This window comes from Terrapene carolina, unplaced genomic scaffold, assembly GCF_002925995.2.
Source record: "Terrapene carolina triunguis isolate 2854851 unplaced genomic scaffold, T_m_triunguis-2.0 Scaffold84, whole genome shotgun sequence".
Classification (NCBI taxonomy): Eukaryota; Metazoa; Chordata; order Testudines; family Emydidae; genus Terrapene; species Terrapene triunguis.
This window is the reverse complement of record NW_020664435.1, coordinates 17,288,707-17,316,159: the sequence shown is the minus strand read 5'-3', so window position 1 is coordinate 17,316,159 and position 27,453 is coordinate 17,288,707. Positions and strand designations below refer to the sequence as shown.

General features: G+C 41.4%; 1 protein-coding gene across 1 annotated transcript; it reads left to right on the top strand.

The window, feature by feature from the left end:
* Positions 1–1,935: 1,935 nt before the first annotated feature.
* On the top strand, positions 1,936–13,128 carry NUP42 (nucleoporin 42). Its single transcript, XM_024223280.2, has 7 exons — positions 1,936–2,069; positions 4,473–4,713; positions 6,476–6,570; positions 6,999–7,075; positions 11,007–11,093; positions 12,031–12,115; positions 12,207–13,128. Exons 1-7 carry the CDS (start codon positions 1,958–1,960, stop codon positions 12,776–12,778), a joined length of 1,269 nt encoding a protein of 422 aa, XP_024079048.1. The 5' UTR covers positions 1,936–1,957; the 3' UTR covers positions 12,779–13,128.
* Positions 13,129–27,453: the final 14,325 nt, after the last annotated feature.

The following is a 27,453-nucleotide window of genomic DNA, read 5'->3' as shown; positions in this document are numbered from 1 at the left end:
TGCACTTGCTCAGCCTGTTGTTGAACTGCTCCTTGCTGCTGTCAAGTTGCCCCATGTATGGCTTCATAAGCCATGGCATTAAGGGTTAGGCAGGGTCTCCCACTATCACAGTGGGCATTTTGACTTCCCCTACGGTGATCTTCTGGTCTGGGAAGCAAGTCCCTGCTTGCAGCTTCTTGAACAGGCCAGTGTTCCAAAAGATGCATGTGTCATGCACCTTTCCGGACCAACCTGCGTTAATGTCCATGAAACGCCCCCGGTGATCCACAAGCAGCTGGAGAACCATTGAGAAATACCCCTTGCGATTAATGTGCTAGGTGGTCTGGTGCCAGAATTGGAATGTGCATGCCATCTATCGCCCCTCCGCAGTTAGGGAAGCCCATTTGTGCAAAGCCATCCACAATGTCATACATGTTGCCCAAAGTCACGGTCTTTCGGAGCAGGATGCGATTAATGGCCCTGCACACTTCCATCAACATGAGTCCAACGGTCGACTTTCCCACTCCGAACTGGTTAGCGACTGATCGGTAGCAGTCTGAAGTAGCCAGCTTCCACAGTGCAATCGCCAAGCACTTCTCCAATGACAGGGCAGCTCTCATTCTAGTGTATTGCGCCGCAGTGCTAGGGTGAGCGAGCTCATCGCACAGTCCCATGAATGTGGTTTTCCTCATCCAAAAGTTCTGCGGCCACTACTCATCATCTCAGATGTGCATGACGATGTGATCCCACCACTCAGTGCTTGTTTCCTGAGCCCGAAAGCGGTGTTTCACTGTGGTCAGCACCTCCATGAATGCCACAAGCAATCTCGTGTCGTAGCTACTATGCGTGGCAAGAAAAGTTGTCACATTTCTCTTGCCTTTGTAATTTAAGGAATAACTCCACTGCCGCTGGTGATGTGTTGGTCAGAGCGAGCAGCATACTGGTCAGTAGTTCGGGATCCATTCCTGCAGCCCGAAGAGGCAGGGTTGAAAGATGGCGCCAACTTTGTGGGATGCGAAGCAATGCATCACAGGTCATTGGGGCAGGACCCAGGCTGCCGTGCGACCCTCTCCACCCTCCCACAAGTCTTAGCGGCAGAAGAGAAAGAGGTGCTCTGTGGGATAGCTGCCCAAAGTGCACCGCTCTGAATACCACTGTAAGTGCTGCAACTGTGAACACGCTATTGTGCAGGCAGCTGACAGTATGAACACACAACAGCGATTTCCCTTCGGTGCTCTCTGAGCGGCGCTGTAACTGCTGGCGCTGTAACTTAGCCAGTTTAGATGTGCCCTTAGCGATGCAGCTATGAAGCAGGAGTGATCCTGCAATCAAGATAATTTGATACAGTTTATCTGGCAATTCAAAATATTATTTTGACTTTTTACATAACTTTAAAAAATCCTACATTATCACAAGTTATGTTTGATTAAAATAGAGCTGGCTTAGTAGCTAGATAGGGTAAAAGGCAATTTTTTTAAACAGTGTTCTCTAACTAGTTGAAGGCTACCACTACCTAAATATCACATTTTGCCTAAGTGGCTGTAATTTTCATTGCTTTATATGTAAAAACATTGTTGGGAGGAGAGTGTAATTAATGTTTGGAACATTAGGAGCTAGTTTCCCTTACTCGTATGGGCATGGGGTCAAGGTGTGTCACTGAGGCCCTCTGATTGGCTGTTGCGCTAAACAGGGAGTAAGGGGCGCAGCAACACTCTGCTGCTCATTACGCCGCTTAACTGGCAGTTTTCTCCACAACCGCTAAAAGTCGGGTCCCGCCTTCTTCTTACGTCCTCTCTTGCATTGGGGGGGCTCGCACACGTCATTAAGAAGCGCCGAAATGTCCTGCGGTGAGGCGGCTGTGGGCCCTGTCACGTGATGGCAGTGGGCGGCTCTGTAAGCCCGTGTCGTTAGCTGTAGCGGCGGGTTGTTTTGACGTAGTAGGGGTCGGTTGAGGGAACAGGGGGGCCCGGCCGCTGCCATGACCATCTGCCACTTCTTCCTACAGGGCCGCTGCCGCTTCGGCGAGAAGTGCTGGAACGAACATCCCCGCGGCGGGGGGCGCTCGGGCCCGGCCGCGCCGCCCTCCCAGGGTACCTGCGTCTCCTCTTCTCCTCCGCCTGCGGGGGCCGCCGCCGGCCCCTCCCGGCGCCCTTACAGAGCAGGGGCGCCGGCCGAGCTACTGGGATTTCGCGCCCGCGGCGATCGGCCCTCGCCTGCTCTCTGCGCGCGGGGAGCCGGCGGGTGAGGGCTCCGAGCCCCGGGTTTGAAGCCGCTGGATCTGTCGGGGCCCGCGGGGAGCCGGCCGGGTCCCAGACCGGGGGTCCCAGCGCCCCCCTTCGCGCTGCGGTTTCAGTGGCCAAACGTCTGGGACCCTAACTGCGCCCCGCCCCTCGCCATGGGGCTTGTGCCAATCACCCCCTGGCAAATCCAGCCTCGCGCCGGGGCCCGTGATCCATGGCTGGGGCCCTAGGCGCTTTCAGTAGCAGTAATTACCGCAGCTGCCCTGGTAGCTGCTCAGCTCTGACCCGTCCAGTATCCCGCCCGCAACAGGGGACAGCTTGCGCGGAGCCATGCCGCGGGCGTGGGATAACCTGCGCCCAGAGAAGGTTCTTCCTGAATGCTCTCTCCCCCATTTAGAGGTTAGCTTCTGCCATAAAGCGTGTAGATTTATATCCCTGCCCAAACTCTTGTTTGTTCTCTTAACGTTTACTATTATAATTCTAGATAGTCTTGTCATCTCTGTAGATCCCTAATTATTGTCAGAATCCTAAAACGTTTTTGTCTCTGTTCTGTGCCGTAACAATGTAACCACTGGTGCTGCTGTTAGCACCTGCTGTTTCAGAGTGCCTAATCTGGTGGGGTAATGTGTAATCCCGGACAACTGGCATCTCGAACTCTCCTCCCTCTTTAATGAACAGGAGGCTGGTAGAGGGTGACCCTTTCCAACTCCTTAACCAGTAGATTTCTAAAAGAAACAAAAATTGTGTTGCACCACATATAAATACAGAATTTAGGTGCACCAAATGCTGTAGGCTTTATCAGGAACTTGAAATTTAAAGGGTTAAATAACTGTCAGTTCAAATAGGAAAACTTTAATAGCAAACAGTTCAGTATTTTACCTTTTTCCTTTTTTTAAAATTTTTTTTAATTAAATGTTACTTGTAAAATTGTACCATGAATTATCTTTCACTGTCATCCTTGCCATTGGTCACTATTTCACATAGCTCATGTGGGAATTTATTGTAAATGACTAATAGCTTGGAGCTAGTAATATTTGTAAAATAAAGTCGACTTTTTCTCATTAGAAATTATAGCCTGTCTAGATGCATTTTTGGTTTTATTCTGATACATAAGCAAGGCTTGAAAGTTTCTGGAGGGTGTTTTCAGAAAATCTTTTGTTTTCAAACCAAAAAAACTCCTCCATTCTTGATTACTGGATGATTGGAATACTAATAGGATTCTGACATAAGTATTAATGGAGATGAAATACAGGTACACTGGAGAGAAACCTTCCCTAATTCCTACTGCACAGAGGTGGTTTTTCCGTATTTCTTCCATAGACAGAACATACACATCCTAGTGCTATGATTTGTTGTTTCCAAAGTGGACAGTTTGAAAGGGAACTCCCCACCACCCAAGGCTTGCTAAATACATCATTAATGTTTATGATTTGTAAGGGGTGCTGCCAACTTGGAATCTGATCTGTTTCAAAAAATATGTTAAGTTGTTTCAGATGCTTATCTGCCCCTGAATCTCCCAGCAAATGTTTGTAGCTTACAGTCACATGTTCCCTTGTTATGGGTTTTTTTTAATGTTTCTGTCCATATTGTCCTGTGAAATCTCTCACAAGCAGTGTGAAAATGAGGGCCTCATTCTTCTAAGCTGAACATCTGGACTTGACTTGGCAGGGCAAGGGGTGCAGCTACGCAGGTCATCTTTCAAGATTTGGGGCCTAAATGGGAGACTATCACAAAGTGCTGTCAAATGAGCAAAATAAACTGAAAAAAAAAAGAATTTTTTTTCTAATCTTTCAGATATAATAATCTTAATTGTTACTTGCAATAACAATGGGTAAATTTCATATTGGTCTATGTGTGCGATTTTTATCGGTGTCCCTTAAGGTTTATTTTACTTTGGTTTTGGCCTTTTGAAAGGTTTTGAGATATGAATGGGATATCTTAATACCCCACTCTGCAAACATGTGCATAAATAGTCCCATTAGCTTCACTGAGACTGCTCACATGATTACAGTTGCTTACATGTGCAGGCCTGGGCTCTTAGTTTGTCCATGCATCTTTAAACAAAATAAACTTTGATCACATTAAACACAACCTCAAAATGTTGACACTGTCTGAGAAATTGATTCTCTTCAGGCTCCATTGTACAGTGCTACCATGTACAGCTGGGCTTGGTTTACTTGATTCATGGTAGTGAGGAAAATGTGTGAAATGTGAAAGAATATTTAATTATTGTTTTTTCTTTTTCATTGTAAGGTACTGGCAGAGGAGGATGGGGTGCCCATAACCAGAGATACACCAATGTTGTCCAACCTTCTAATTTCTCTAAACCCACTACATGGGGTGGCAGCAGAGATGACAGAAAGGCATTTTTTGGACCCTCTATTGACTCTGGAAGTGGCAATAAAAGTTCAGGATTTTCTCAAAACAGATTCTCTGCATTAAGCTCTGAGCAAAATATTGGCAATAGCTACAGAGATGAAGAGGAGAAGCTTCTGTAAGTCCTTGTTCTGTCTTTGAGCATCTAGAAAGTATTTAGAAAAATGAATTCTAAAAGTGTAGATTTGTATGGAGGCACTTGAGTGTATTATGTAATTTCCCCATAATGAAGTCTAAAGAGGCTTCTAATGCATAAATATTTATTATCCATTATAGATCACTTGTTAATATGAATGTCTTCACTAGGGGGTAATAAAGAAGTGTGTTTGTAGTGAAATTAAATTTCATGGAACTTCAGTAGAGCTGGAAGGAAAACCTCAGTGAACCTTACATTAAAATGCACACAGACAGTCTTTATGAATTTAAGATACTCTTTTAATAATTTGCATTTCTCTTTAAAGGTGATCTGAAAAGGGGAAAAATTGGGCTTGTATCTTCCCCCCCCCCCCCCGTTTTTGCTTTATTCTCACCCATAAAGGACACCTGGAGGGCTTATTTTAAAAAAACAAAAAAAAACCCCACTTCTCCCCCCTCCCCCCCCCGCTTGTTTTGAACCAAAAAAAGCCAGGCTTTTGCTATTGGATGACTAGAGTACTGATAGGATCTTTATATCACAGGTATTAAGGAATTGAGGTACTGGTTGAGGCCAGAAGTGGCTTTGATTCTCTTTTTAGTTCAACAGGTGTTCTGAAAAAAGTTTTAATGTACCTAGATCTAGGGGAACACTTCCTTTAAGATTTTGATGTGCCAGCCATGTTAATTAAGGGCTGAGAGCTCCCAATATACATTTCAGTCATTCAAAAAGTTCTCCAACAACAAAGGAAACATTTGTCTTGACTTTCCTGACACTTAAGGAGAAAACAAATAAAACCTCCTCCCCCTTCTTGTGGGGGGGATTCAGACATTCTTTATACATTAAGAAGGGCACAAACTAGATTAGAGAGAGAAAAAAATTCCCTTTGCTGGTCATTTTGTCTAGAGTAGGATGAGGAAATTTTTAAAATCCTTAAAAGCTGGCATTTACCTAAATTTTGGTTACCTCGTATGAATGTGTGGTTTTTATTACAAAAAATCCAGATTAATAAAAGCAAATTTCAAATACTTAGTGATCTTCTCTCTACAGTACAGTATTCTTGCTTTTGCTCTCTTCAGTGTTTGTCTCTAAATGTTCTCCTTTCCATTTTGTTTTACTTCAGTTGATTGTCCTTTATCCCTATTATTTCATTACTTCTATAGTATATGGACTTCTGTATTCTCTTAAAATTGACACGAGACAGCTGTTTTCCTCTAGTCAGAGTCTTTCTGCATTTTACTTTTTGCTGCTATACATATTAGCTTATTTTTTTAGAATTACCTTTGTAATTTTCAAGGTTTCTCAAATAGTAATGTTGAGATAATTATCTGCAGCCCTCAGAGGGAATCATGTAATGGGAGGTATGCACTTCAGACTGCCAATCTTTTTCCAACTTGCTTAATTCATTATGCAATTATATACTTTAGCAAAACATTTAAAAAGTGACCATTCCTATAGGTTATCACAATTGTTCACTGAGGGGCCAATTGTCCCAGTGCTCATACTGATGAGTGCCTTACTTCAACATGTGTAAACCATTAATGTCCATGGTTCAGCTTTACTACTAGGATGGGGAAATGCTTACTCCATTAAAGTCAGGGAGACTGCTCATGGAGTATGGTGCTGCTCAGGATGAGGGAGTGTATCAGAATCTGGCCCGGAATTATTTTGAAATACCTTATTGTTCTCTTTTTTTGATCGAATAATTGATTTATTCAATTTTTTTTCCTTGGTATAATTTTTCTAGCGAAGGCATAATAAAGGACATGGAAGTCTGGGAATCTTCAGGACAGTGGATGTTCTCCTGTTACTCACCTATGAAAGAAAAACCTAACATCTCAGGTAGTAACTTCCCTAGTGTCATCATACACTTATTACCAAGAATGTTTCTCTCAAGGTGTTGCATTATATTTATTTTAGGGTCCAAAAGAGTGCCAGTTGCTTTGCAGAAATGCACGAGACAAAAGCTCTTCCCCTAAAAAGCTAAAGCCTCAAACCTTCCACTTGTTCCACCTGTGTGGAGATCTTGCAGGATCTAGACTTAACTTGTGATGCAACTAAAAGGAGACAATAAAGTGATATGGTGCCTCATTTTTGGCATGTGCAACCTGGAGGTTCTATTACAAGTGACCTTTGCATCTTTTCAAATGTACTGTAACTAATTGACTTATTATGGGTGTTGCAGCAAGGCCTATCTATTGTAGCTTCATAAAAGTGCTCTTAAACAATAGATCTTCCTCTGAGGATTTTGATTGTTCCTTTCCTTACAGGTTTTCCAGACTTCTCACCAGAAGAGTTGCATCTTGAATACTATAACTGCAGAGCAAACAATAATATTCAGAACTATGTAAGCTTTTTAAAAATATTGCGAACTTTTCTGATGTAACATACGCAATTCAGAGTAGTGCTACTTTAATAACTACAGTGGTAGCTCATTTGATTTGTGTAACAAATTCCAAGGAATTTTCAGAATGCCAAAATACACTCTCAATGAATTGGCTGGTTTTAGTTTTAAATATACTGTGCATGCTTTCCAGTTTCAATTATTAATTTCATTGAGAACATTGGCCAAAACTGTCACACGTGGGTGCCTAAAATTAGGCAGCTAAAGAGAGTGGTTTGATTTCCTAAAGTGCTGGGCACTTGCTTTGTTAATGCTGCTGCTCCATGGGAAGCAATGGGAGAGGGCCTTTGGCTAATCCCACATAATTAAATTTAGGGGCTGCTCTTTGCCTAGATTTTCCTCTGCTCACACTTATCCTTACTCCTCAAGCTTCTTCTCTGCTAGCCCTTAGAATCTTCTCTGTACTATTTGTGTAACTGCTTGAATCATGGCCTGAGAGCTTGACACACTCTGCTGCTATCGATAATTTGATATTGATGTGGCAGAGCATAGGGCACAATGAAGATAAACTCCATGTATTGTTTAAAGTTTACTCTTTAGAGCAGAGGACTTGTACCAGTACAGTTAAACAGCTATTCATTTTAATTTTATGTCCTTGCTGCCCCTAAAGCCACGTAAGTATCAAGGGAACCAGCCTGGCAATGGAGACAATTTGACACTGCAGTCTCATAGTAGGAATTGAGCTGTTTGACAGATTTGGGGATATAGAAAAACTGCAAAGGGAAATAATAGGTAGTGGTAGGCCTGCCCTGAATGCAGTCACTACACTTAATTTGATCTGCTACAGGCAACCTCTCTTGCGGTGTCAGGAGTTCAGATTTCCTTGGGAGGAAAACAGCCACCTGAATCACTAATCATGCACTTTACTTTTTTTTAAATATAAATATAATAGTTTAGATTTATAAAATATGTACTATGAAGTGGTACAGTGATCTTTCTGGTGAAGAAGAGGACAAAGTCAAAAAGTGTGTGTATTTGAGCTAATTATATGGGTTTTGTACCAGCTGCACCAGTCAGGCTGAAGTTTCATCCACATCCTTTCATAATACAAGTTATCGCATTTACAAATAACTAAAAGATGACTCAAACTTCTGAGACACAAACAGGTTAGTTTATCTGTATTACAAACATATGGCACTGTGAAGACACCCTTCTTGTGAGCAAAGTGTTTTTTTTTTGTTTGTCTTTGTTTTTCCTTTGTCTCCTATTCAAAAAGTCCTCCTCTATACTGTTGACAATTTTTTTCCCTTTTTTTTTTCTACAGCTATATCAGCAATGCCTCTTAATGTAGATACAGTTTATACTGGCAAACAAATGCTTTTCCAGTATAGCTAATATCAGTTTCTTAAATGAAGTAAGCTATATCAGCAAAAGCATTTAGTGCTGGTATAACTGCATCTACACTAGGGCTTTGGTTGTTATGGAAATGTTTAAAAAATAAATTAAATCCTGACTGACATTACTATAGCAGCAAAAATTCCACAAGTAAACCTGGCCTTAGTCTCTCTCCAGGCAGAAAAATGTGTCCATTGACTCTATACCCCTCTGTTCTTTCCAATCTGTCTGTCTTTTACCACCAGTCTTGCTTGTTAAACTAAAATCAATTGCAGTAGTCTGGTTAATAATAAAACTGTTTATAACACCCTCAATAATCCAAGCGTTTTATTTTTAAATTTGTTTTCCTCTGTTCTTTCTTTCTCAGTTCACAAACAGGAAATTACGCTATTGCAAAAGATTAACTTTATAACACCCTAATGACATCAGGAGTCAAATTTCTCTTTGAAAGTATTTGAAGAATTGCCCCAAGTAACACCTAATGTTAATTCAGAGATTAAAGGGAAAATATTTTTTTTGAAAAGAATTTTGTGCAGTTAACAATTTGTGATAGACAATTACAAGATTTCCCGTTTGTGTGGATATTTCACACACTGGGAACTGAAAACATTTTTTTTAAAATAGAAGAATGTTGTCGTAAACCCATAAATTACTGACATAGAAACTACCTTACTTCAAACCTTGTCTAGTTGACTAGATTTCAAGTTAATTATCTTCCTTTAAGTAGACTTCCGATATTGCTGCAGTCCAGAATCTAATATGCTGGGATTATAAAAGCAAACTCTGTTTTATTCTGGAATATCATGATTTGGATGCCCAATCCTAATCTGATTGATGTTGCACAATTTTTCTTCCTGTTGGACAGTATTTCAGTAGGAATTGCTAATATTACTAGTCTTATTAGACACAGGAAGCACTTAAATGCTGGTGCTTCCTGTTAATTTTAACATTTAGCATGAACACTGCTTCTTGGGAGGCAGAAGAAAATTTTGTCCCACCAGAAACATTGTTTAGTATTAGTCAAACAAGGCAGTGAAGATATGAAAGTAGCAGAAGTGATTAGAGAAGGCTGAATCATACAAAAACAAAGTATAACCCACAAAGTATTTTGACCACATATATAAAATAAAAGGAACAGTTGCTTCCTCAAATCTCTGAAGTGAGCCTTCCAAATATAACTTTCTAATCTAGTAAATGTTTCACCTTTTAAAAAAAAAGCTTTAAATGTACATTTATTTTTATCACCTTTGCATGTTTTCTTAGTAGCTGGTATTGCTGCAATGCTGAGAAGTTTTTTGTAAAACCTTTAATATTTAGTAAGCTATAATCAAACTTAATGGTGGTGGATAGTGTATTAACTGATTTTAAGATTTGTAGGAGAGCATCACTGAATATTTGAATGCAAGTTCATGAAGTTGTCAATATACAAGTCCATAATTACTTACCTTATATAGTCCTTCCGTGAGAGATTCTCATCCAAATCATGTTTCATTCATAAACTGAGTCAAAATATAAACGAGGAATTTCCCAGTCTGTCTTATAAGAGCTGATGTCAGACAATGATCTTCCAGCATGTGACCATGCTGAATAGAATTGTTGGTGTGTTTGTGATGTTGAGACACTTTGAAAGTGTGCAAAGATTTTACTAAAAGATTAAATATTCCACTTTCACAGGTTGCTGGCACATCAAAAGGCTTTTCTAATTTTGACGTTTTTTTTACACTATGTTAAGCTATAGCTACTTATAACCAATGCGAAAGCACATTATTTTATTTAAATTATCCTGATGTGGAATAGTGATGTACACAATATTGTGATGTGATTAAAACATTAAATAATCATTACTAAATACCCTTTTCTTCTATTAAAGTTTAATTTCCTGTACTTTAGCAATCACTACAGAATTGTGTGTAGTAATCCACTCTGCACTTTAAGGGAACTAATTATATTAGTGAATTTAAGTCCTTAATTAATAAGCATGGAGTGATAGTGCTAAATTATCCTGAGAGAGAAGGGGGTGTTTTTGCTAGAAAGCAAGGGGAGCCTTAGGTAAACTCTTGGTACTTTAACTTAATGATTCAGCACATACAATGTCAACTATGCCAGCAGTAAAACAAGGATTGAAGAGTTTATTCTTGTAGAGCTGGAATTTGGAATTCCTCTGTTAATACTACTAATTGGTTAGAACTTGCATTAAAGAAAGTATCCTGCAGTTTCTCATGTTTTATATGCATAAAAAGCAATACACTTGGTCTGAGAGCAATTGTGTAAAGAAAGTTGAAGGAATCTTGAGTTTCAGACTTACACTTCTCCTGCTCAAATTTGTAGCGTGGAGGTTTTGGTTAGGGGTAGGTGTCTTACTACTTTTGGGCTAGTGGGGTTGTCCTATCATAATTTAAGAAACCTGTGCCTTTTCAGCTGAATCATGAAATTACTCAATATTGCCGTTTCTTATTTGCATCATTAACACAGACTTAATGTCCTTTGGGTTTTTTTTTTGTTTTTTTTGTTTTTGGTTTTTTCCCCCTCCCCTTTTTAGATAAATTCAGTCCAGCAATTAGTAAACCAATGGAGAAATAGATTGCTTGAGTTGAAGACTCTAAATACATCTACCAAAGCAGCATTGGTGAGTATTACTGAAAAGTAAAATATATTTAATGTTCTCCTTCTCCTAATTTCAAAAGGAATGTTTAACTTGGATTCAAGATATTTTGTCAGACACATCATGCCAAAGTGTGCTACACGTACCGAAGTTAGTTACCTTCACAATGATCGTTAATGAACCAATTTCTAAGACATGATATGGGTGAAGAAATGGAATCCATATTTGCCGACTTCATGAATTGATCTTCGTATAGCGATCTGGCAAAAGTTCCATGTGTAGAAAATACAGATAATATAGTCATAGGATTTAGCCATCCATCTTCTATTTACATTAAATTCTAAATCCCCCTTCTTGGCTTTGAAAATTTCAACATTTATTATTTAAGAACAAGTACTTTGCACTCATTTAGAATGGCCTTGCTTGGCACTAAATAGCCAAGACTTGAAAATATTTGCTGTCTAGCTGTGACAATTTTAATAGAAGATGTGTGGCTAAAACCTCTGCAGTACTTTGAAAAACACCATAGTTGAGATTATCTTCCATATTACTGCCAGGCAGGGGTATCCATGTCAAAGGACCTGGCCAAGTAGCAATGAGACAGCATGTTGATAGTAGTCTGGCGTCAGGTCTTGGATAATGCTTTGGGAACATTTGTTTGGGTGGGGGGGGGGCAGTGAAGAATGACAGAACAGATGGAGCGTGTGAGAGAGAGAAGGTGGTGGTCTGGATTTGAAAACAGTGTCATGCTCCATTCCTGCCACACAATATTTTTAGGCTTGGCCTGATATGACAACATACTTAAAAGAACCATGCCAATTAACTTCTTCAGTTGAAACTAGTTTTGACTTCACTGACTTACTTATCAGAAGTATTTATATTATTAGTTATAAATGTTTATAGAAAGAAACACATTTTCCCACTTTAAAATGTGAATCCTACATTTGCCTTTTTTTAAAAGGTATCTGAACTGAAAAATGTGGTTAGTCAACCATTGCCTGCCTTTGGATTTGGTGGACAACAAACATCAACCTTTGGGTCACCAGGTAAGTTTTCTGTATTAATAGCTAGCACTGTTAATTATTGCCTTTGTTTTTCTGTTCTAAAAATTTCCCTATGTGTGTGTTATAATTGCAGGCTTTCCACTAAGCAGCAGCAGCGATAGGAGTGCCAGCAGTTCCTCCTTTAAATCAAATACTGAACTTGTTAGTGCATCCTCTGGAAGCACCACTGCATTTGGAAGCTCTTCTATTGTTCCAGACCCTTCAGCATTGGGTGTGACATCTTCCTCAAGATCAGCCCCTTCCATTGGCTTTGGTAGCCAACCAGCTTCATCTGCAGCCTCTTTTTCATTTAAAAAGCCTGAAACGGCGGGTGGTTTTGGAACTTCTGGATTTTCAGGGTTTGGCAGTTCCTCTGCTGTAAACTTGTCAAGCACAACCTCACTTCCAGCCTTTGGAGCTGTTAATGCAGCAGTTGCTGCCCCTGCCTCAGAATCAGGTAGCTCTTTATTTGGACAGTCTGTTAGTGCCTTTGGATATAATGTAGCACCAGCACCTCCTGCAGCCACAAGCATTGTTACCTCAGATAAGTTATTCACACCAAAGACTGATCTATCACCTGAGGAGTTGAAGCAGTTTGAAGCAAAGAAGTTTACGCTAGGAAAGATTCCTCTAAAGCCACCACCAATAGAGCTTTTAAATGTTTGAAACTATTACATGTACAGTAAGCAAATTCTGAAATTAAACTTTTACAGAATGTTTTTAATTTTCTGTAAGTAGGCAACTTGACACTTTAACAATTCAAATATGTAATTTTGAGGTTTGGCACTGAACTATATACTTTCTTGTGAGTTAAATTTTAATTTCCCTTTCTAAGGCTGCTCCAGGAAGGTAGGATCCCAATTGTAAATATTCTTTGTTTGCTTTGGAAGAGTCTTTAAACCCAAGAAGTTTACAATTGAAAATAAAGTTTTTATAGTAAATTAACAAAAATACAGTGATATCTTCTCAATCTTTCCTTCTCTGCTGTGAAAAGAAAATCTGCAATGGAATGGGAGTACTTTTGAGATAGACAGTCAACCAACTGATGATGAAATGTGTACAAAGTAAAACTGCTCTAACCCTCAAATCACCTACTTTCCCTTGCCTCTTTTTGCCTTCAAAGAAAGGGACATGCTTTCTTCAGCAACTGACAATTTTACTGGGTGTGTCTGAATTGGAGACCATTACAAGTGCCATCTACTCCTCATAGGCTCTAACCTTGTTTCTTCACCCTACAGTCAGTTCATAACCATAAAATCTACAATAGGGCAAAGCCCTAGCTGTCAAGAGAACCTGGATTTTTTTTATTATTTATTTTTAGGCTTTTGTTTGGCCCTCATCACCATAACATCTGAGCATCTCGCAAAGGCGAATGAATTTTTTAGAGCTGGTCAGTGAATGGTTTTCCTGTCCTCTGAAAGTTTGAAATTTCAGAATTTTCCCATTTCAAATCATGATGAAAAGTTGAAATCTCAAAATTTTGCTTATCAATAATCTGAAGGGGGGAAAAAAATGTGGAACAGGTCAACCTAAATATTTCAGTTTCCACTTTTGATTTTTTTTTTTTTTTTTTTTTTTTACTAAAAATTAAATTTCCAAAAGATCTTTGTTTTGGAAATTTAAACAAGAAAATATTTAAACTTTTTTTTCAAAAATTTTTTGAATCAGGGATGTCAAAATCAATTATCTCCCATGAACAGTTTTGGTGAATTGCCATTTATCACTGAAAAACCATGTAGTTGGAAGACTTCTGACTTGCTCTACAATTGCTCTTCCAAGAGCTTGTGGGATGAGGAAGCATTTTTATCACCATTTTACAGGGGGGGAAATGGGCAAAAAGGTTGTGGTTTGACCAAGGTCATCTGTGTAGTATGTGGTAGAGCAGGGGTCGGCAACGTTCGGCACGCGGCTCGCCAGGGTAGGCACCCTGGCAGGCCGGGCCAGTTTTATTTACCTGCTGACGTGGCAGGTTCGGCCGATCGCGGCCCCCACTGGCCGCAGTTCGCCGTCCCGGGCCAATGGGGGCGGCGAGAAGCGGCGCGGGCAAGTGATGTGCTGGCCGCAGCTTCTCGCTGTGGTAGAGACAAGAACTGTGGTAGAGACAAGAACTGTCTCTACCCCCTGTGGTAGAGACAAGAACTGAACCCAGATCTGTTGCCTTAAGCACAATACCATTCTTGACCTTAAGCAAATCACATCACTTCTCTCTGCCTTTAGTTTTCCTATCTATAAAATGGAGGTAACTGCTCACTTTTGTAGAGACTTTATTGATCTATGAATGGAAAGACCTATGTAAGCAAATAAGCCTTTCTATTTCCCAGTTTACAGTTAATGCATGGATTTGTGTACTTTCTTATCACTGATAGCTACAAGAGGAACCTCACAAATGTGTGGCTTGGGACTCTGATTGTCCAGAGCCATATTCTGATTGGCTGGAACTCTCCTTGGAGATGTCACAGCTTTGCACCAATTCACTTAATTAGGTCCTCTTCAGCAAGTAGGGAAGACTCTCTCCTCTCTTTGTTCATGCAGAAAGAAACCTAAAACTGTTTAGTGTTTTTATAAAAAAAAAGGGTGGGAGGAGAGTGGGTGACTATTCTAGGACTATCCCTTTTCATAGTGGAAGGATAAATTGCACAAATCCTTCTTAAAACTGGTTAAGATTGTTTTAAACTACTGAGCCCCTCATGCTTTAATTGGAAAACAAAATAATAAATCCACTCCAGGCTGTGCATTAATAAGCTGAGGTAATTCATAGAATATCAGGGTTGGAAGGGACCTCAGGAAGTCATCTAGTCCAACCCCCTGCTCAAAGCAGGACCAATCTCCAACTAAATCATCCCAGCCAGGGCTTTGTCAAGCCTGACCTTAAAAACCTCTAAGGAAGGAGATTCCACTACCTCCCTAGGTAACCCATTCCAATGCTTCACCACCCTCCCAGTGAAAAAGTTTTTCCTGATATCCAACCTAAACCTCCCGCACTGCAACTTGAGACCATTACTCCTTGTTCTGTCATCTGGTACCACTGAGAACAGTCTAGAGCCATCCTCTTTGGAACCCCCTTTCAGGTAGTTGAAAGCAGCTATCAAATCCCCCCTCATTCTTCTCTTCTGCAGACTAAATAACACCAGTTCCCTCAGCCTCTCCTCATAAGTCATGTGCTCCAGCCCCCTAATCATTTTTGTTGCCCTCTGCTGGACTCTTTCCAATTTTTCCACATCCTCCTTGTAGTGTGGGGCCCAAAACAGGACACAGTACTCCAGATGAGGCCTCACCAATGCCAAATAGAGGGGAATGATCATGTCCCTTAATCTGCTGGCAATGCTCCTACTTATACAGCCCAAGATGCCGTTAGCCTTCTTGCAACAAGGCACACCGTTGACTCATATCCAGCTTCTCGTCCACTGTAACCCCTAGGTCCTTTTCTGCAGAACTGCTGCCTAGCCACTCGGTCCATACTCTGTAGCAGTGCATGGGATTCTTCCATCCTAAGTGCAGGACTCTGCACTTGTCCTTGTTGAACCTCAGATTTCTTTTTGGCCCAATCCTCTAATTTGTCTAGGTCCCGCTGTATCCTATCCCTACCCTCCAGCGTATCTACCACTCCTCCCAGTTTAGTGTCATCTGCTAAACCAGCCGCAGGACCAACCCTTGGGGCACTCCACTTGATACCGGCTGCCAACTAGACATGGAGCCATTGATCACTACCCATTGAGCCCAATGATCTAGCCAACTTTCTATCCACTTTATAGTCCATTCATCCAGCCCATACTACTTTAACTTGCTAGCAAGAATACTGTGGGAGACCGTATCAAAAGCTTTCCTAAAGTCAAGAAATAACACGTCTACTGCTTTTCCCCTCATCCACAGAGCCAGTTATCTCGTCATAGAAGGCAATTAGATTAGTCAGGCATGACTTGCCCTTGGTGAATCCATGCTGACTGTTCCTGATCACTTTCCTCTCCTCTAAGTGCTTCAGAATTGATTCCTTGAGGACCTGCTCCATGATTTTTCCAGGGACTGAGGTGAGGCTGACTGGCCTGTAGTTCCCCAGATCCTACTCCTTCCCTTTTTTAAAGATGGGCACTACATTAGCCTTTTTCCAGTCATCCAGGACCTCCCCCGATTGCCATGAGTTTTCAAAGATAATAGCCAATGGCTCTGCAATCACATCCGCCAACTCCTTTAGCACCCTCGGATGCAGTGCATCTGGCCGCATGGACTTGTGCTAATCCAGATTTTCTAAATAGTCCTGAACCATTTCTTTCGCCACAGAGGGCTGGTCACCTCCTCCCCATACTGTGCTGCCCAATGCAGCAGTCTGGGAGCTGACCTTGTTCGTGAAGACGGGCAAAAAAAGCATTGAATACATAGCTTTTTCCACATCCTCTGTCACTAGGTTGCCTCATCATTCAGTAAGGGGCCCACACTTTCCTTGACCACCTTGTTGTTGCTAACATACCTGAAGAAACCCTTGTTACTCTTAACATCTCTTGCTAGCTGCAACTGCAAGTGTGATTTGGCCTTCCTGATTTCACGCCTGCATGCCTGAGCAATATTTTTATACTCCTCCCTGGTCATTTGTCCAAGCTTCCACTTCTTGTAAGCTTTTTTGTGTTTAAGATCAGCAAGGATTTCACTGTTAAGCCAAGCTGGTCGCCTGCCATATTTACTATTCTTTCTACACATCGGGATGGTTTGTTCCTGCAACCTCAATAAGGCTTCTTTAAAATACAGCCAGCTCTCCTGGACTCCTTTCCCCCTCATGTTCTCCCAGGCGATCCTGCCCATCAGTTCCCTGAGGGAGTCGGTCTGCTTTTCTGAAGTCCAGGGTCCGTATTCTGCTGCTCTCCTTTCTTGTGTCAGGATCCTGAACTCGACCATCTCATGGTCACTGCTTCCCAGGTTCCCATCCACTTTTGCTTCCCGTACTAATTCTTCCTGGTTTGTGAGCAACAGGTCAAGAAGAGCTCTGCCCCTAGTTGGTTCCTCCAGCATCTGCACCAGGAAATTGTCCCCTACACTTTCCAAAAACTTCCTGGATTGTCTGTGCACTGCTGTATTGCTCTCCCAGCAGATATCGGGGTGATTGAAGTCCCCCATGAGAACCAGGGCCTGTGATCTAGTAACTTCTGTTAGTTGCCTGAAGAAAGCCTCGTCCACCTCCACCCCCTGGTCTGGTGGTCTATAGCAGACTCCCACCACGCCATCACCCTTGTTGCTTACACTTCTAAACTTAATCCAGAGAGACTCAGATTTTTCTGCAGTTTCATATTGGAGCTCTGAGCAGTCATACTGCTCTCTTACATATTATGCAACTCCCCCACCTTTTCTGCCCTGTCTGTCCTTCCTGAACAGTTTATATCCATCCATGACAGTACTCCAGTTGTGAGTTATCCCACCAAGTCTCTGTTATTCCAATCACATCATAATTCCTTGACTGTGCCAGGACTTCCAGTTCTCCCTGCTTGTTTCCCAGGCTTCTTGCATTTGTGTAGAGGCACTTAAGATAACTCGCTGATTTCTCAGTATGAGACAGGAGTCCTTCCCTCTTGCGCTTTTCTGCTCGTGCTTCCTCCTGGTATCCCACTTCCCCACTTACCTCAGGGCTTTGGTCTCCTTCCCCCGGTGAACCTAGTTTAAAGCCTTCCTCACTAGGTTAACCAGCCTGCTTGCGAAGATGCTCTTTCCTCTCTTTGTTAGGTGGAGCCCATCTCTGCCTAGCAATCCTTCTTAGAACACCATCCCATGGTCAAAGAATCCAAAGCCTTCTTTCCGACTCCACCTGCATAGCCATTCGTTGACTTCCACGATTCGACAGTCTCTACCTGGGCCTCTTCCTTCCACAGGGAGGATGGATGAGAACACCACTTGCGTCTCAAACTCCTTTATCCTTCTTCCCAGAGCCACGTAGTCTGCAGTGATCCGCTCCAGGTCATTCTTGGCAGTATCATTAGTGCCCCCGTGGAGAAGCAGGAAGGGGTAGCAATCCGAGGGCTTGATGAGTCTCGGCAGTCTCTCTGTCACATTGTGACTCCTAGCTGCTGGCAAGCAGCACACTTCTCGGTTTTCCCGGTCAGGACGGCAGATAGATGACTCAGTCCCCCTTAGGAAGGCGTCCCCGACCACCACCACCCGCCTCCTTCTCTTGGGCAGTTTGAAGACATTTTGCCTTAAATCTTACTATGGACTACATAGCCTTTGCACAAATACACTACTAATTAACACAGAAGATGGCTTGTTTAAATAATGAGTGAATTTGGTGTACATGAAAGCAAACTTGAGACAGGCATATGCTATGCAGGCTTACCGCAGAGACTCTCAGGTGTCAAGCCTGATCTGCAACAGCTTCTCTCGTAGTTCTGGGTTGTTTGCACAGAATTTCTGGTGACTTTGATGTAGATTAGAAGAATGGAAGCATCTTGTTTTGTTTTATTTCTGACCCAAAACAAATTTTGAACTGTCCACTTTTCAAAGGAAAGGCTATTACATTATGCTTGGGTGCTACCTAGCGCCTGTGAAACGTATGTTTACATACCATGCTGCTTCTTTTGAATACTGATGCTTGTACAAATTAAGGTATGCACATTTTCGTTTAGAACTGCCTTAGCTATGGGTTTCTTACACCAATTGCTTCTGTTTTAAGATTTGTACTTGGAGAAGCCGAGGCACATACCAGAATTAAGATGAAATATCCTTGTTCTAGGACTTACCCAGATGATAAAACCTACTTGCATGTCAATTGTCATGCCTTTGTAATTCTAAAAAAATACACTCTCACAGCCTTCACTACCTCACTTTTGTAAAATTACTTGTAGATAAAAACAATGACAAAGACTGTTAGAGCAGCTTTAGCCTTGGTGCTTAATTTAGAAAACCAAGTCAGTAGTTGGATGGGAGATTTCCAAGGAAAAACAAAACCAGATGCTCCAGGAAGAGGTGGTGGTGATATTCTTTCTATTAAACTAGTGTTTAAACCAGTGCATGATGGTAGTCTGCACGAGAGGTTATAGTTTGAAATAAAGCTTAAAAATAAGGTCCTCTTGGCATTAAAAATCCCCTGGCATGCTTTTTAGAAAAAGTCATTCTTAACTTGTGCTGGGAAAATTCCACAAAGGGTGGTTATAATCTAGAAATTCCATGTATTTCAACTTTCAATACATCATTCTTCACATCTATCCTCATGGTTTGTCCAATTAAATGGCTGCCATAGTAATGACAGGGATCCTTGAAGTAGCAGTTGAGGAGGGGCTGCATCTGCTAAAAGCGTAAGCCACCTTCATAACACTGAGAAAACTAGGCCACTACAAGAGCCTTTAGCTGTATTTGCAGTGCAGATGCTCCTTATAGTTGCTTAGCATTGAACTTAAGTGCTGAGCTGCCTAAAACTATTAGCCCCTTTTAGGGTGTCTCACAGGCTGCTACTAAGCTGCTTTAAGAACTTTTAAGGGCTTAAGTGGCCAAGGGCGTCTCTAAGCTGCCATGGTTTTGCATGCATACCACATTCTAAACAGCTATACAACGCTGTACTTTGGAGTAGAAAAGTCTATTGCATGCAGCCAAAATGCCATCTTTAAAATGACATTTTTCAAACTTGGATTATTGTCAGGCTGAGGGATGTAAGAAAGCCAAGTTTTAAGTTTTTAACTTTAATAATTTTAAGGCTATCAGCAATGAAGGTACAATTCATTAGCTGGGTGTACAACAGAAGTATCACTGCAGTAGCTTTGATCAATTTTAAGATACAAACAATCCTCATTGAGTTAGCACAGCACCCCCCCCCCTTCATCCTCAGTGGAATTTGTTATGAATAACTAAAACGAGGAAGAGGCTAGAATAGAAAATTGGTACTCTATATTAAATGGTAGCAGTCAAGCATCTGAGCGTGGTGGCCTATACAGCAGATAAGACAAGACAATGCTAAAATGAGCATAAGTATTATGACAACTGTTTGTATTATTTTAGCACCTAGGAACCCATCTTGGACTAGAACCCTATTGTGCTAGGTTCTGTACAAACACCGAACAATGAGACAGCCCTCATCTCAAAGAAACTAAAATCTAAATATAAGACACCAGCAAGAGAGGGCAAGGAAATAATGAGACAATATTGTCTGAATAGACAAGATTGACACAGGCTGTGGGAAGGGGTAGAACATACTAGCAGAGTGAACAATATGATGGAGGCAAGCAGCATGTTAATCCCTTTATAGATTGTGGAGGTGGGTTTTCTTAGACGGGAGATCAGCTAAGTTGAAAGGGGGGGGAGGGGATGAGAGGGACATGGCAGGTGTGGAGTGAAGAGATGGTGTGGGAGGACTGGAGCAAACAGCCAGTCAGTACAGGGCAGAGGAAGTCAGAACATGCCATAGTTTTGACTGGCATGTCCAAAGGTCCCTGCTTTAGCTGCTCTTGTTCCTACCAGCTGGAGTCTCAGTGGCTGGCTGCTCTCTGCAGTTATTCCTGAAGGCCATTGGGGAGGAGAAGCACCACCTGGGTTCTAGTGCCCCCTGAGGGGGGGGGGGGTCAACTGCACAGTTCTGGGTCCAGGGCAGAGCTGGGGCAAGGAAGAGTGGACCCAGCTTGGCCCCACTTTACTCCCTCCCCCAAGTAGAGCAGTCTCTGCAGATGGTAGGAATACAAGCAGCCAAAGGAGTCTTGCTAAACTGCATAAGACAGATAACTTCTAAGTCAGTCCATCCAACTGAATAGTTGTGTTCAAAAATGTTTGCCCCACGTGCACACCCTGTCACACTGCCATTATTAATCAACTACAGTGAAAGCAGAACAGGGTTTCAAAATTCACTGTCAACATGAGGAGGGGGGAGAGAAACTCCAAATTCATAGCAGTTATATCCCTCTTTTATCCTCCTGATGACTAGAGTGCTGCCTCTTGTGCCTACCTCCTTATTTGGCTGCCATACAGATAGTCATAAAAGTTTGGACTTGACATATGGAAAAGAAAATGGCACATGGTAGCAGATTCACAGAGCTCATTGTCACATTTAGCTTTAGTTCAGGTAATAGTTTAAAAATCACAGTGCAGGGCTATAACAGTTTTAAGGGTCATGATGGCTGGCAGAAGACTAAGTAAAACAGTGGAGTCAAGCACTCAACCCAGGATCTGGCGCCATGTGATATTGAGTATTTCCCTTGCTTTGAAAAAACAGGGTTTGAGTCACTGAAATTCCTGTGGTGCGTAGAAATAACTAATTTTAAGAATTATTTGAAGTTTGGTTCATGGGAGATGATGGTGCAGTTCTCAGATAGCAGCAGCTATGGGCTGGCTGTATGCCCGAGAGATTTGTCATCCAAAGGCATCCTTCTACTGCACAAGCAAAAGGAGCAAATTTAATGGGCAACAACTGGAACTCTCTCCAGGCTTATTCAACCAAATATTAGCAGCAGCAAAATGGGGCCTCAAGTGTAAGCAGTTAAAGGGTGAGGGGAAGAGGCTTGAAAGTAATTCCAATTATGAAATAAAAGGAAAGAAAAATAGTAGGAACAGCTTCACTAACTGCTGCTGAAAAATCAGAGGCTAACACTTCTGACAAAGAGGAAGAAGGTGATAAACTGAGAATGTTAAAACTTGTAAAAAGATAAGGGCAGCAAAAAAATAACGAGTTAAAGGGGAAAGAGAAATAAGGGCTTTTACAAATATATTTAAGGAAATACAAGAGTCTGTTAATAAAGGAACAGTGAGATGAAACTGATGACTCTGAAATGGCTGAGAGATCATTTTTTAAAACACTGTTGAAATAACTGTCCAGGAGGAAGGCAAGGAAGATGCAAAATGGTTATTGATAAAAGGCAGCTAAGGAAATCTTTGTGAAATGAGAACCTACTGTACACAAATCATTGAGTCCAGATGGTGTATCTCCTCCAGTAGTAAGAGAATGAACTAATGCACTTACTGTGCCACTGACAATTATTTTGATAAGTTATGGAGCAGTAGGGATGTACAAGAGAAAATACATCTTAGCAGGCAAACAATTGCTTTCTGACAATTACAAAATAATTGAAGGGAATTCCATGCATGGATTGTTTGACTTTTAGTAAAATGTTTGATAGTGTATCCCAAAAAAATGTGATATGTTTGTTTTCAGGTGATTTGGATAGGAACGTTGCTAGGTGTACTGAAAATGATGGAATACCATTTATTTATAGTCTACTTTCTGTATCTAGTTTGAGAGAGACAGCTAAAGGTCAGTGTTAATTCTGTTATTGAACACTTTTATTAATGATCTGGAAGTAGAGGTAGACAGCATGTTAATGAAATACACTAGACCATGTTGTGGACAGAGAAATAATACAAAAATGTATTGAGAGGTTATAAATAAGTGTACAATTATACTTAACCTTGAAAAATGCAAACTAAGAGCTGGTGGGAAATCTGTACTATGTATTTAGTGAGAATGAGAAACCTGTAAATCTGTGATTCTGGAAGATGTTAGGTGACACTGGACAGCAAACTAGATATGACTTTGGAATGGGCTAGGTTAATAGAAAAAGCCAATACAATTTTTGAAGTACACAGATATCAAGTATGGCAGTAGAGAAATAAGTCTCATTCTAACACTGGCTCAGTACTGGTGCCATTGGTTCTAAGTACTGTGTAACCACAAAGCTGTTTAAACAGCTGAAGAAAATTCAGAGGAGAGCAAGCAAACTGAATGGGGAGTTGGAGGCATGGACTTATGAAGAAACGTAAGAGCTAAATAACTATTGCTTGGTGATAACTAAGTATGTGGAGTGGCAGAACTGTCTACAGGTACTCAAAGGGTGTAAACGGAATATTTAAAGGGATATAACTAGTCATAATAGGTGAAAAGAACTTGCTGTCAGCTTTATTAGACCAATAGTTCCCACTGGGACTACTAGAAGTCCTATTCCTTCTCTATTTAAAACTTCATGAACCAAACACACTACCACCAAACAATGTACAGTAGGGACCAATCCTGCTCTGACTGGTAAAAGGAATAGACGACCTAATGTATTTCTATAATGATATACATAATTTGGTGTCTGGATGAAGGATGTTTTATCTCTCTCCCACAACTGTCTAGAGTTTTCCTTTTGAGAATAATACTTTTACATAGTCTGCATCGCTGCTGCATCTCTTCAGAATTTTCTCTGTGCAGGAGGACTAGATACATTCTTGTCAATATCACCTTAAAAAAAAAAAAAGGTACTGGGTGTAAGTTTTTTCCCCATACAAAATGAAACAGCTCGAAATGTTGGGAAGAGGAACAAAGGTGAAGAAAGTTTTTTTAGTGTCAACAAATACATCAAAAGTGTTTTTGGTTTGATTTGGTTTTGTTCATGCTTTCTCCCAGAAGCCTACACAATGGTGGGTGGGATTTTATTATACTTAGTTTACAATATTCAAACACAATTTGATAGATATTAGAAACAACCTTCGAGCAGTGAATTCTGTAAGAGTGTTCATTATATAACTTAGTGGCCACTGGAAAGGAGACGCGGTGGTTAAAAGTACATGCAGATCTTATTTCCTGCAGATCCTGTGTTTCTGTTCATTGTTAAGCAGAGCTTTCCACATCCCTCTCAGCAAACTAAATACTTTCTAGTCAGCATCTTAGTCACATTCCTATAAGACTTCTCTGTTGCTTTATCCTTGCAGATCACATGAAATCTGGCTGCAGCATATGCTCCATCATGTGTTCTATCTAATTAGATTGTTCCTAATTACTTAAATGCAGCCAATGTACCCTACAAATACTGTTTTACTTCTTACTTTGTTTAGAGTGTTTATATAAAATACATGGTGTAGTAACGTATACAAGACCTCTTCTGAAAGCGGTCACATGTGGCACTGTTCTTGCTGTTTGCTACTCTGCTTTCCTACCTTCCCCCTGTTGCTGAATTTTCTCAGCTAGGCAAGTCTTTGAAATATCTGGTGAGCTCTGGACTATTGTGCAGTTAAATGCTACAGAAACCCTAAAAAGCAAAGGAGAATTTTTTTGTTTACACCACTCTCATGATGATGGCCTTCTCTTTACGATGAAGAATATATTCAGGTTTCCCTTGAAGTGCTGACCATTGTTCAGGAATGGCATTTTATAACAATGGGATAAACAAGAAAATGTCATAAGTAGCACACTGTTTCTGCACATCAGATGCATTTCATATTAGATCCAGACAGAATTCTGCCTTAGATATTCTTTAACTCTTGCTGTGATCAAGGATTTATAACATTAGAGCAAATAACTACTGGCCCCAATGATTGAACTGAAATTATAGCATTCCTCCTCCTTCTAAAGGAGAGAGAAAATAGCTGTTGCTCTGAACATCTTACACATTATTAGATCTTATCTACCAACATCCACTTTTAGAACGGTTTAGAAAAGTTTTGAAATATTCCTTAAATCCCCTGTTCAAGGTCTTTTCTGGTGCCCTACCTTTGCACATATGCTATTCAATCCACAATCCCAACATAACACAAAGCATGCAACTCTACCATTACTAAGCAGGAGTTATCTACAGTTGCAGGAGCAGACTCCTTCATCAGTTCATGGTAGTTTATTTGCCATAGGTTGGTTGGTTTTAGTACTGACTATACAGTATTGCTAGTCATTATTTGTGAAGAGCTGGTGTCACAGCTCAGGGCTAGCTGCACCTATAGCCCTTTCCTTGGTCTCTTGTGAGTACTTCCCCTCCTAGTCTTGGGCATTGTGCCTTCACCTTTCTAGGGCAGAATTCCACAATTCTCTGACTCTAAGACCAGGCCTGGGTCCAGGGCTACAGTTCCTTGTGTACCAACCATGCTTACCCAGCAGAGACTACTGGACTCGGTACATGTGGGAGTTGTGACCAGTGGTGACTACAGTGTTCCCACACAGTCTTCTTAAAACAAATTATTGTTTAATCTTAATAGCAGAAATTCAGCATAGCATAAGAGGAAAGGGATTTTTTAACAAAATGGATATACACATTTATCTCACTTACGGGCTTAGTTACGCCTTTCTTACCCAAGACTCCCACCTCTAGAGTCTGGGGGTCAGTCTGCTCCACAACATTCTCTGCCTCAGTCTCCCCCTTAACCATCTGCCCTCCTCGAATGTGTGTCTCTCTTTCAACCCTTCTGAGGCCTTTGATCCTGTCCACCTATCACAGGAGCTGAATTCTTCTTGGAGAAAACCCATCTGTCTGGTCCATGAGGGCCCTGAGGGGGTGTGAGAGCCAGGGCTTTAAAGTGAATTGCTCTGCACTGTCCTCCCAGTGTTCGCAGAAAGATGTGAATATCAGGAACCAGCTCCCTTCCTGACTACATTTCCTGACAAAACTGCTAAGAATTCACTCAAACATATGCATACAGCAAATATCATGATCCAGCCCAGATATGCTATTGCTAAATTATTCCAGGCAGCTCCAAGGCAGTCACACCCAGCAAAGGGCTCAGTGCTGTACAAGACCATAGAGGGGCTGTGCCACTACCTAGCACAACTTGTGTTTCAGGTTGGAGTTGTTCAAAGGTGCTGTCCCATTGCAGCATTTCTTTAACATGGTCAGACTAGATCGAAACCGATTTTAAAATGTGGGTCTTTCACCTGGAACAAAATAAATCTGAACCTGATCTGACTTAAATATCCAGTGGTCCCCTCTTCCTGCTTTTCCTTCAGATCAGCCAGCTTTCCCTGTGCTCCTGCTAACCACAGTGGGTGGCACTGAAGCTGTTGTTTCAACTGTGTGCTCCAAGGTAGATACTATTTTCTCCCAGACACCTGTCCAGAAGAGGTTAGAACATTACTTCCCCTTCAAAACAACATATGGAAGTGACTTGACTTTTTTTTTTTTTAAAACAGGCATCCAGCTTGTTCTCTTCTCTCTCTTTCCCTTTAGCAGACACCATGCCAAGGACATGATCTCTAGTCTTCAAATTACCCTGGGATTATAGTCTTTTACAGTCTGTGACCCTGTAGGAAAATATAGGTGAAAGACTCAATTGTCATAGATCAGATACAATGGTGCAGTTTACACCAGCATTTTGCCATCATAAGGCTTGATCAGGGGCATAGTCTGGAGAAAGTAGAATAGTCTTGGTCCATCACACGATAATGACTCCCTATCTGCTAACATTCTGTTGTGTATCCCCCAGTTTCCTCTGGGAAAACAACATTTCAACTGCCCCTTACATTTTTGCCTTTACCATAGTCAGGCTGGAGTGGCAGGATGATTGGATCTTGGCTTGTGCATTCTGTTTCTACAATGGAAGAGTTATGTTGAAGGTGCGCTAATAATACTATTATTATTAAGCGTTTATGCACACGGTACTTGTTTCCCACCCCACCCATCACATCTCATTTCCAAAGCAGCACCCCCCCCCCCCACGAGCTGTCAGCTTTTGGTCTAGATAAGCAGCCAATGCTTTTAAGTGTCCTGGGTGGAGGGAGTAAACTGCTGAATCCAGGTCAGTCTGCCTTTAAGGAGACAGAGCTCATGTTTTCTTAGCGTTTATGCATCAGTGATCCATTCAGAACACTGTAACACTGCATAGCCTAGCTGTGAGCTTTAAAGGTAAATCCTCACCCTTTTGGGCAGAGTCCTCGTGCACTGGTGTTGTGCAGGCACTGTGAAAAGAGAGAAATGGAATCCTCCCTCCAGTTACGGAATTGTTCTCAGACTACGCCTGCAGCTCCTGGACCTGCATACAAAGAAGGCTTTGACTAGCGGGTTCTCATAGTCTACTGTCAGCCACCCTCCCTCCCCTGAATGCCCCACAGACAGCATTTGTAGGCTCCTCTCATCCTATGGGTCCTCTACAGTCGGTCCACATCCTGCAGCCCACATCTGTATTTTACAGATGGGGAAACTGAGGCACAGCACACTTCTGTGTCTTGCCTCTGGTCACACAGGAAATCTAAGACACCACTGGGGATAAAACCTAGATCTCCTGACTCCGGGTCCTGTGCTTTAATCACAAGACCATCCTTCCTCCCACAGTAGATCTACAGAGTAGTTTATGAAGGGCACATTTCATATAAGAAATAGGCCAAAGAGTGCATGGTTTAACCATGTGTTGATTCTTACATCAGGAAATATATTTCACATATGGCTGCTGATTTTACTTCAATAAAAATATAATAAAGCAATGTGGACATCTGTCAGTCTACAGGCCTGGACTATCAGACTGATTTGTGCTGAAGAGATCCGGGCGCTCTTATTAATATTTTTCTTCCCTTCCCATTTACACTTTCACTTAGAATGTAATCTAATATTTTCCCCCAAAAGATTAACATTATTCCTATCGCTTGGTATTTAAATTCAATACTGCAGAACAAGTAAATAAATACACACAACGGACATCTTGATCACAGCTGCTAT

Bases quoted from the DNA above. Each gene is read 5' to 3' on its own strand.
- NUP42 (XM_024223280.2), top strand. From the start codon at position 1,958: ATGACCATCTGCCACTTCTTCCTACAGGGCCGCTGCCGCTTCGGCGAG. The intron at 4,714-6,475 runs GTAAGTCCTTGT...TAATTTTTCTAG, and splicing joins GATGAAGAGGAGAAGCTTCT to CGAAGGCATAATAAAGGACA. The intron at 6,571-6,998 runs GTAGTAACTTCC...CTTTCCTTACAG, and splicing joins AGAAAAACCTAACATCTCAG to GTTTTCCAGACTTCTCACCA.